The 10,537-nt window shown below is 44.3% G+C and overlaps 2 protein-coding genes across 2 annotated transcripts; one reads left to right on the top strand and one right to left on the bottom strand.

Annotated features, from left to right (window-relative positions):
• Positions 1 to 77: 77 nt before the first annotated feature.
• SRRD (SRR1 domain containing) lies at positions 78 to 1,044 on the top strand (the record flags this gene model as incomplete). Its single annotated transcript, XM_009573691.1, has 3 exons — positions 78 to 232; positions 484 to 529; positions 820 to 1,044. Coding segments are annotated over 3 exons (426 nt in total), but the record flags the coding sequence as incomplete, so codon positions are not given.
• Positions 1,045 to 1,996: 952 nt separating this feature from the next.
• Positions 1,997 to 10,244, bottom strand: TFIP11 (tuftelin interacting protein 11; the record flags this gene model as incomplete). The annotated part of the gene is made up of 11 exons (XM_009573690.1): positions 1,997 to 2,533; positions 3,736 to 3,901; positions 4,182 to 4,324; positions 4,997 to 5,240; positions 5,445 to 5,613; positions 5,864 to 5,970; positions 6,596 to 7,105; positions 7,936 to 8,088; positions 8,614 to 8,741; positions 9,277 to 9,433; positions 10,091 to 10,244. Coding segments are annotated over 11 exons (2,287 nt in total), but the record flags the coding sequence as incomplete, so codon positions are not given.
• Positions 10,245 to 10,537: the final 293 nt, after the last annotated feature.

Genomic DNA, 10,537 nt, shown 5'->3' with positions numbered 1-10,537 from the left:
CCCAGAGCGGGGAGGCACCGTCCTGCTGCCGCCGCTACCGGGGCTGGGCCATAACGGCAACGTTGGTTTACCTGCAGGAGGGGAAGCACGGCGTTGAGGGATCGGCCACGCTGTTCTACATGGTGCACTGCGGGAAAGCCTTGTACAACAACCTCCTGTGGAGGAACTGGTCCGCAGGGGCACTGTCCAAAATGGTCATCATCGGGAACAGCTTCAAAGGAATGGAGGAGAGGTGGGTGCAGCCCCCACAGGGAAAGGTTCTGGTGCTTCCAACAGCCTTTTCCTCTCCTTGCTTCCTTTACTCCTTTTTTTTGTATTGCTTCCGACAATGATTTCCAGATTTTGCTCATTTTTGACTTGCTGTCCTGTTCGCAGTCATCAGCCATCCCCTACCTTTTCTGTCCCACACACCTGCTGAGAAGAGTTGTCTTAATGTCACAGGAGTGTCATGTGTCTAATGCTGGTTACTTTCTGTTACTCTAGATTGTTGTCAAGAATATTGGAGAGAGATTATTCTTATATAGCAAAGGTATGAGTCATTAGTTTCTTAACATTATCGTTTTGACAAAGCACCTTTTAATGAGAAAGGAAATAAACTGCAATGGGAAAGAAGAGGGTGGTTATTTTTAAAACCTTTTTTCCTGACCACTACAATATAAAAATGAATCACTTTAGGATCGTGCTACATGACCTGCAGAACACGCTGCACACAGGGGTTGGATTAACATCACATCATCCTCATCTTCACCGACTCTTAACTGAACTTTGCAGAAAAGTTCTTCTGCGTTGTACGTAACTTCTTCCCCAAATGCTCTTTAGGTCTTGAAGGGGACAGAGGAAGTGGCACTCCCCGCTCACCCTCGGTACCTGGACACCTTTAATGACACCTCCGTCCACTGGTTTCCCATACAAAAACTGAAGGAACTCTCTCCTGAGGTCTGGGACTTCATGGAGGAGCCGACGTACCAAGACTGTGATGACGTGGAGATCATCAGAAAGGAGGACGGAGCTGACCGGCACAGTCCCGCTGCCGTGGAGTCCTGACCGCCGTCTGCAGCGGCGGGGGCCTTGGGGCTGTGTCTCGTCCCTCAGTAGCTTCTGCGCAGCCAAGATGAAGCTCAAGCACCGACAATGTCATCGTGCTCCACCAAAAGCGCTAGCACCCAAACACTGAGCGTGATGGGACATTTTTGTATCTTAATTATTTAATAAAAGGTAAAGCTGTGCTTTGACTTATACTCATTTAACTACAGTGAACAAATTTAACTAAAACCTGCTTTTTAAGCTATCTGTACTGCATAATGATTGCTCTTTTGCTCCCCTCCCCTTTCATGAACAATTCAAAGCCTTTGCATGTACTATGCACATTTCTAAGCATCAGGACGGGGGAGTTATTTGAGAGGGGGTTGTAGTTGAAGGTATTGGTGTCTAGTTCCAAATACAGGCTTAGAAAAGCTTTCTCGTAGGCAGGGGCCTTCAGCTGCTCAGCGCTACTGAAATCAGCACGTTATCTGTTCTTCTGTGAACGATCAGGTCATTTCCCTCCAGGGGAAAAAAAAAGCCTCAGTTTCCCTCACCTCACCTCTGTGCCCTGAACTGCTGCAGTCCCACGGGACAAGTTCTGTGAATTTGCTGGAAAAAATCCCCCCGCTTCCAGCTCTGCGTTGACAGGGCAGAGGGCACCCAGAGCGGCTGATGGCCCGCGGGCAGGCACCAGGCTGAAGGAGCCGCCAGCACACCCGCAGAGGGGTGGGACGAGCCCCGGCTGTGCGTGGTAGAGAGGAGCCCGCTGTGTGAGGGATTGTCGGGACAGAGCAGTGCAGCAGGCAAGAAGCTCTGACACCTCTGTCGCTGGAGACCTTCAGGACTCAACTAGACCAGCCCTTGCTCATCTGCTGTGGGAGCAAAGAATCACCTCCTGTGGTCCCTTCTAACCTGCTGATAAACCGCTGTCACAAGTGGCAATTACACAACCGTCGGAACTGCTTCTTCCTCCCTTAGCACTGACTTCCACATGTAATTTCATCTCTTGACATTGCCTGAACAGCTCTTCTAAGAAAAAAATCCTGGCACACAGCTGCAGTTTCACTCTATTTACAAATCTGTAACTTCTTTATTCCAAGACAGTTACATTAAAAACTTTAGCAAGATGGTCTTCACAGTTCAAAGCAGGGGACTCACTTGGCCATGTCAATGAGACTCTGGAGAGAGGTGGGCACCCAAGTCTTTTCTCCTTGTACAAACACAACCCCTCTGTCAATGTAAATGACAATCCGTCCAAACGTATACAACTGTTTCCCTTCATGCCGCTTTCCAATCACAGGCATGAAAACAATGTTGTGCTCTTCTGCTTTTGTCTGAATTAGGTCCTTAAAGTTCATTGGCACGGAGCTGGCGGCCATGCCGATGCCGCGCTGGGCCATGTTCTCAGCCTCCCGACGCTCCTGCATGGCTTCGTACTGAAAGTCTTTCCTCCGCTCGGTGTGAGTAAGGTAGGCGATGTTCTCTCGAGCGCCTGGCTGCATGTACCCACCTGTTTGGAGAGACAAAACATGTGAAAACAAGGTCCCAGTCCGTTTCTGGTGGAAGGTCTATGGGTAAACTCCAGTCCAGGACACATACAGTACAGTCAATCAATAATGCTCTGAATCCTCCTTTATACATTCTAATTTCATTAAGTTTTATACTGAAATTGCTAATACAACATAGACTAGCTAGGTGAATTTCAGAACTGCAGCAGAAGCGACAGGATTTGATACAATCCCAAATTGTATCTGAGCATGCACAGGAGAGGAGGATGCTGCACTGCAAAGGGAAAACGTGAACAACAAAAAAAATACTCCTCAAAGCCAAAACCTGGCCTGTGGTCTCCTCATGCCACCGCTGGATTACAAACGGCTACTATTGCAAAATCGGGCTCAGGATGGAGCAGTACCACATTGCAGGAAGCAGCATTGCATCAGGAGTGCTTTCGCTATCAGCCCCAGTTCACTTTGTGGCTGCACGAGTACCATGCCAGAAATTTCTCAATAGGCGAATTCCTCTTTGTGCAATGCTTGCCTGTAGTTGTATCATTTTACCACAGAAACAAACACAACACTTAAAATAGACCTCAAGGAATCCTCCATGTTTCTGATGCAGATTCTCCACCACAGTGTACAGCAAGCACCCAAGAGGAACACAGGGAAGGAGTTCTCAGTCTTGGAGGATAGGGCAAATCGCAGGTGCTGCTGCCTCAGGCACAGCCTTCTCTTTTATACAGTTTAATTCCCAGCAAATTCCTAACAACATCTTTTAGGTCACAGGGAGAGTCATGTGGAAGGAAACGGCACTGCTCTAAAGCTAAGGAGAAGAACCACTATCTCACCATAAAGAAAAAAAACCCCAACAAATTATAGCTTCGGAAGTCAACATCTTTAAATGATGGTCTCTCAGTGACTGACATAAAACACACTATAATCAGGCAAGGCTTAAAGAGAATCAGTTGCTTAATGGCACAGGCAGCCAGTCACCAAAAATCTGTTTCTGCTTCAGTGAAGCACAGACAATTATTAAGTAGCACCTTACAGGTGTTATTTATGGCCTCAGCAAAGTAAAACACACTTTGAATTTCACTGTTCATGGGAGCTGCTACAATGCCCATCAGCAAGGCCATGCCTAAATACAGACTCACAAGAACCAAACGTTGCTGTACTGCCATCACAGTAAGCGGAGCCATCACCATAAGCCACCTACCAACACTGGAAGAGACAGCCCGGTTCATGATATCAAGAGCTTCGTTAAATTTGTCTTTGATCGATGGATGTGCTAACACTTGGTCTGAGAACATGGACTTCCAACCCAAGTACCACTTTGTAATCTCTTCATAATTGGGGCTGTTACTAAGCCAAGAGCACAGCACCTGCAAAACAACACGACAGATCAAATGCAGTAGGACAGGTACGTTTATGGAAGAGAGTCCTTATTATCACTTAACTTGTTTATTACTGAGCTTTCAGTAAAAGAAAGGACCGTGACAGTATTAGAAATAGTCTGTTCTGATACTTATGGAGCTATGAGCGGAAATCACCCCATTTGGTAGTTAAACCATTTCAGCACTGGGGCATTAATTTCTAGGCAGGAGTCACTAAAACACTTCACAGTGAATCAAGTCTGTTTACTCAGCCTTGATAGTTTCTCACCTGCAGCCACTTTGGGAAGAAGTGTTTTTCCAGCAGCCCAACAAGACTGGAGACAGAAATCATCCCCTCCCAGTCAATCACCCAGTAGAACGCATCCATGTGCTGCTGGTGAGGGTTTATGATGAGTTCATTCAAACACATCCCTGGGAAAAGCGGGAGAAGACTTAGAAGAGACCTTGACTCACAGTTTTATCAGTGCCCTGACCTATTTCACTAGCAACACACATGATTTGAGGAGAACCTGCATTGCAAATTACGCTAAGGGACATTCAGGATCTTTAAACTGTTTGGCTGATCCCTGCCGCCAAAACAGTGCACTTCCATTTCCAGCGATTACAATTTGCTGCCAGAACTGAGAAACTTAAAACGTTTGATTGTTTTTTAGACTACAGAGCCTTTTAGCCAGTTTACATAGCTGAATGGTGAATTACAGAATCTCAAGGTGAAAGCATTAGCATAGCATAGACCAAAGAATACAGGAGTAACAAGAGTACCAAGCTATAAAATATCTCTATCTGAAAGCTATCAGATATTACTGTCAGCTGAAGAACAGAGGAATCAGATGATTTAGAAAAATAAGACGGAAAACATTGAGAATAATCAGAGCACTTGCCCATATTTTCTAAAAAGTCTGCCTCTGAAAAAAATGCATGGTACTAGTAGCAGAAAAGAAGCTGCAAGCTTGGTCTAAACTTCCTAATAATATTCTTTGAAGTATCACTGGCAACTGTGTTAACCAATATTTTTTCTAGGTGTAAGGGGAAAGGTGGCAACCAGCAGATTCCAGAAATTCAGCACTGTTTGGCTTGTCTCACCTAGTTTAGGCACGATGTTTTTGACCATGAAAGCCTCCCATGACCCAGGTGTGAACACATCTTTCCAGGGCTGAAGGATAAGTTTGGCGGAGGAGTCACTGGGATGCCACTTCTGCAGTGCATTCGCCAGCTTGTTTCGGATGGGAGAATACAGCGGCTCTAATCGTGCCTGCATCAGGGGGAGCCAGGGATGGATCCACGAATGGATTGGGACTGTGTCTGTCAGAGGATTCCAGCTTTCGACCTTGAGGTAAAACAGAAAAGATTAAAATAAGTCCATTCATTAGCAGTAAGTCTTGCCAGATGCAAAAAGAGCCATAACGCAACCCCCAAACTCCCACATGTATCGGCAGAGGCAGCAAACCGGTATTTTAGAAGTTCTAGTTGACTGAAATTCAAATACTGGTTCAGAGCATAGCTTCATTCTAATGCAGCCCTCTCGTTTTACCTCTTTCTGTAGCTTGGGGAAGATGAGCTGATCCAGAATGTTATCCAGTATCCAGACAGGAACAACGTTTACCCAGCTATCCAAGAAATCCACCATTGATCCACAGTTCCTCGGTTGCCACTGCGCCACTATGTTTCTGACATATGGCATCCAGATTTCCCACATCAGTCTGGGGCGGGGGGGGGGGGGGGGGGAAAAAAAAAAAAATCAAAGTTAAGCTTCAACTATAGCCCCAGGCCTAAATAAACCAAATGGTAACTGTTATTTAAAAGCTACTTCTTTTTATAAAGCTGACAGCTGGATTTTAACAGACATATCAAGAGAATCATCTGGAAAGCACGCTTGTATCTGTTCTTCTCCATCCCTGAGGAAGCAGCACTTGAAGATGCTGCACAAAGTAAAACTCCTTTGCTCTTTACCTGTGAAAAGCATCTGTTGACAGGTCCTGCCCACCGTGTGATAACAGCTGATCATTTTCCAAAAGGCTCTTCCACTTGGCTATGATCTCTGTGCCATACGTACAGTCCTGGAAATGATAAGGCATGAGCGGCCTTTATCCTTTTTCATTAATTTCAGCTGGTATCTACAAAGAGCAGGCTGATGGTACGCTTGGCTACAGACAGCTTTCTCACCCACTCAGAAGGCAAGCTAGGAGCTCGCAGCTGTGATTAGCAAAGCCCCACAAGACGAAAATCCCACTTTATGGATTTAACATACCTCCGGGGCAGGGGGAAGATGATAGTCTGAACAAGTGTACAGAGAGAATTCAGACTCTTACCTATCACAGCCTAAATGGCATTAAGAATAGACAGTGTATATCTGACTACCTGAAAGAAAGACTTCTCCTGCTTTTGCTAAAAAAACAGGAACTAGGGACTTAGGTTTCATCTACTTTTTCCTCCCACACCCATGAAAGGGATTGATTTTAACCTTATATGCTCCTAAATTGTTAGCCGCCTTGCAGAACAGTAGCCTTCAGTGGTAGCAAATGTCTGAGAGCGGGTGCAGAGTGGGGTTTTGTTTTGGTTTGGTTTTTTCCTTTCTCTCCAGACTGATCAGGAATTTGGGACAAGGAGTGGGGGGGAGTCAAGATAGTAAAGACTACTTAAGCCATCAAGTAAGAACTGCAGATAAATCAAACTAATACACACCTTGAGGGGATCCCAGTTCTTGAAGTAATCTTTCATAAGAGGATAGACTATTGCTACTGCCAGGTCCACCCTATCAGACATTCTGTACTCTTCATAGTACTTGTCTTGAAGCGTCTCAAAAATCTTTGCACACTCATCCAAGGTCAAGGGATTTTCACAACTGGGCTGCATCCGTCTCTCGCACTCTTCCACCATCTCCAGCACCTTGCTGAGATTGCTAATTGCTGTCTCCTCGTGCGAGAGAACTTCAGACATCTTCTGTATCTCATGGGTCAGGTTGACAACCATGTCTCTCTCGTACTGCAGCTGCCGGTCGCTCTGGATGATCTCCTGCTCTGTGATGTCAATGAGAAGTTGCAAGTTGTGCTCCAGCTCCGGCAAGGCAAACCCCTGGGGCTTGGAGTCTTTGCCCAGTGGCTGCTGAGGACTGTCATCTGGGATATTGTGCTTGTGGCTAATTTGACTGTAGCTGTAATAAACCTTTTGTTCCCGGCCCGTCATGTCTATAACCTTCCAAGAAACAAGAACAAACATGTCTCAAAAAAAAAATTGTATCTCGTGTTTAAAAAAGGAGGAAATTCCTGACTCCAAATTGAAAACTGGAAATTTCCAAGTACCTTAATTACTCCATCAGGCTACTAATACACTCTGGTATTCTGAATGAAGCAACTGGGGATTGCCTCCAAAAAGGCCTACTCCAGACATGAAGAGTTAGAATGAATAAGAAACAGTTTGGAAACAGAGCTGGAAGAGTCTCCTCTTCTGATCCGAGTTTTACCATTTCACTGAGTATTCTACAAGCAGTGATGATGCAAGTAGTATACTATTCATTATTGCACGGAAGTCTTAGGTACTTTTATACTTTCATTAAGGACACGTTAACTTTAGATTAATAATTTTATTACGTCCATACAAGAGAAATCCCTTACTGTTCCTTTTAGGTAGAAGATGGTTCGGTTCAAACCATGTGTTTAGTTGCACAATCCCCGTAAGGACAACTATGCTTTCAGAAGTAGAGGAGTGTTTTATCTATGACAAATGTGAAACAATTAAACTTAACTTGCAATTAAAAAAAAAAACCACACCAAACACATTTAAGCTAATTTGCATTTTCCTGAGGCCAGAGAACTTGCTTAAAAACAAATCCAATGTCCTAGGTGGCACAGTGGTCTATTACATGATTCAGTGATGAGTCCGAGGCCTTGATTTTCATGAGGCTGCAGACAGGCAGTTCTTAGAACTGACTTCTATTAAGGTTACCGATGGCTAAAAAGCACTCACAATGTCAAACTGCACAAACTGTTTCCCAGAGATGCCACCTCTTGTGTTATCAACCTTACCTTGACTTGAGACAGCTCCTTCTGAGGGGCTGAAAGCTGCTTGTTGATCCTACCCTTGGCTTTCAGTTCTTCTACTGTCTTATAGCTGTATTTGGGCTTTTTCTTGCCTCCATTAGGATCCTTCCGCCACTGACTGAGCTCTTTTTGAAATTCCTAAACAAAACCAAAGCGGAGTTGTGGTTGCTGCTCTTTGTCACGCCCCAAATTTGCCTCTATTTTCTACAGGAAAATAACCATCAGATCAATGAAGAACGCTGTACAGCAAAATAATTGGGAAAGCGGTAAAGCTCAGTGACAAACCGGCTCAGATACTGTGGTCCAGTCAACCACCCTATTCACAATGCTGGCAGTACGTTTCTGGTTTTGGGTGTTTTTTTTGGGTTTTGGGTTTTTTTTAAATTTAAACAAAAGACAAAGACTATTTACCTGGGGGGACTCTTTGAAGGTGGGGTTTTAGCAAGACTACTGGAATAAAGTGAGTCAGAAACAAAAAAGAACATTACAGTGACAAGAAAAATATGTCTAAATGAAACTCATGTGCTATGTCTTTAGCTTCTTATCTAAAATGAGCCCAAACAGTTTTCTCTGACACAGAAGCTAATCTTAGAACATATTAGAATTTTGTACATACAACACAACACAACAGGAAAACAGATATACCAAGAATCATACAAATACCTCCTCAGCTTCTTCTTCCGAGTCCACAACAGGGAAGTCTTGCAAAGACTGGCTGGTTCTTTCAGAGCCGTATGCCCCCACAGCTCCTTTGCCTTTTCTTTGTTTGGCCTCAATTGGATTGATAATACCTAAGAGGACAGTAGTTGGATCAGAAGGAGCAGTTTGTTTACTGAGAGAGAACAGCGAGTGCTTTTCCTACAGTACCCTAAGTTATCAAATCAGCACAAACATCCAGCCTGGTATTCTGCCTCTATCGCTATGTTATCTTCTACCACTTCACCAATTTCTTAGTGGCTATAAAAACACTTAATTGCAGCACACACCACAAAAACCAGAGCAGAGTATTATTCACATCAGCATTTCACTGCTTTTTTATTCTACCACATAAAACAACATCTCCTTTTCTGTGAGCTGGCTACTTTTGGAATTTATCTCTCTTTTTTCTTTCTCTTCTTCTCTTGCAAAATAACAAGAGCATAAAACTGGCCTATGGTAATTTAAACACAATTGAATCTTATCATAAGGAGCCAGATCATTTGCAAGAGACACACGAAAACAAGACTGAAGTTGTAAGCCACCTGGAGATGGCAGTTCTTTAAAGAATCCAATCTCTTCTCCAAATTACTAGTTAACAATAAACAACCAAACACACAATCACAGTACCTTGAGCATTCTTCCCAAGACCTCTTCCGGGGACGTAACCCATCTTTTGGAGAAGCTTCTGCCCAATTCCCTTAGTGTGTCTCTCCCAGCTGCCAAAATCCACGAAAGATTTTGTCCCCCCTACAAAGCCTTTCTGACTAGGCTTGAAATTACCACCCTGTAAAAACAAATAAACAAACAAACAAAAAACCACACAACCTAATAACCAAGCTCTGTATAATTTCACTCAAAAGGAAGGTTCTTCCCAGAAGCGATTCAGTTGTCATCACACTGCACAGTTCACTATGTCATGATCTGTGTGTCCATGAACGCTCCCTGCCATCTGAGGAGTTTCCCAAAATTCCTTAGATGGAAAAGGAAAGTCCCGACTAGCTTAGACTGACAAGCTGCCAGTTATTAGGCTCTAACACCGACTTGAGCTGAAGCTGATTCGTGATTCTTTCTGTGTTTGGTAACTGAAAATAACAGTTTGATTTTTCATCTATTACATGCCTAGATTTGCCATACTGTTCTGTGAGATTAAAAAAGTCTTTGAAAGGCAGTAAACCACAGACATTCTTTTATTTTAACCTCAATTGACCCAAGGGAATACTAAGGCAGATAAAAGGGCCCAAAAGGACTGATGTTCCCATGGACACACATCGATACATCCGAATAGCTCCAAAAGACAGAGAAAACACCTCCCTTAATGGCATGCTGTTACGTCTGGTTCTCTGGTTTTAACTCTTTCTCCTTTCCTTAGTGCTCTATTATTCTTTCAGCCTAAGTTTCATAAATACATTACACAGAATTGAGAATTTCCTGGATAACTCACTGTTTTTAACTTCTTCGGCACAAACTCTTTAGGGATTTCTTCCTGCTTAACAGGCTTCTCATCTTCATCAGAGTCTTCTTCTGACATATCCTCAGCCGCTGACTTTTTCAGCCCGGCGCTGATGAAGTTCACGGGGGCCGAGTAATCCCTGGAGCTACACCAAAACGAGACGATTTCTGTTCCAGTGGACCAGTGCGCATTCCTACACAAGCCTGGGGACTACTATGCCTTAGACCCCACCTTAAAATGAAGTATTAAAAAACGACGAGCAGTTTAACGCTGTTTTTGCCAGGAAATAACCGTTCTTTCCCCCTGGGCAGCAGGGACACGCTTGCAACAGGCAAACTGCCCACAGGCAGCTCTGTGCGCCCCACAGCCGCCCTGAGGGCAGCCCCTGTCCCGGGCTGGGTTGCTCAGGAGGGCGGTTACAGCCCGAAAACTACCACG

This window comes from Fulmarus glacialis, unplaced genomic scaffold, assembly GCF_000690835.1.
Source record: "Fulmarus glacialis isolate BGI_N327 unplaced genomic scaffold, ASM69083v1 Scaffold50922, whole genome shotgun sequence".
Taxonomy (NCBI): Eukaryota; Metazoa; Chordata; class Aves; order Procellariiformes; family Procellariidae; genus Fulmarus; species Fulmarus glacialis.
This window is presented reverse-complemented; position numbering and strand designations above follow the sequence as displayed.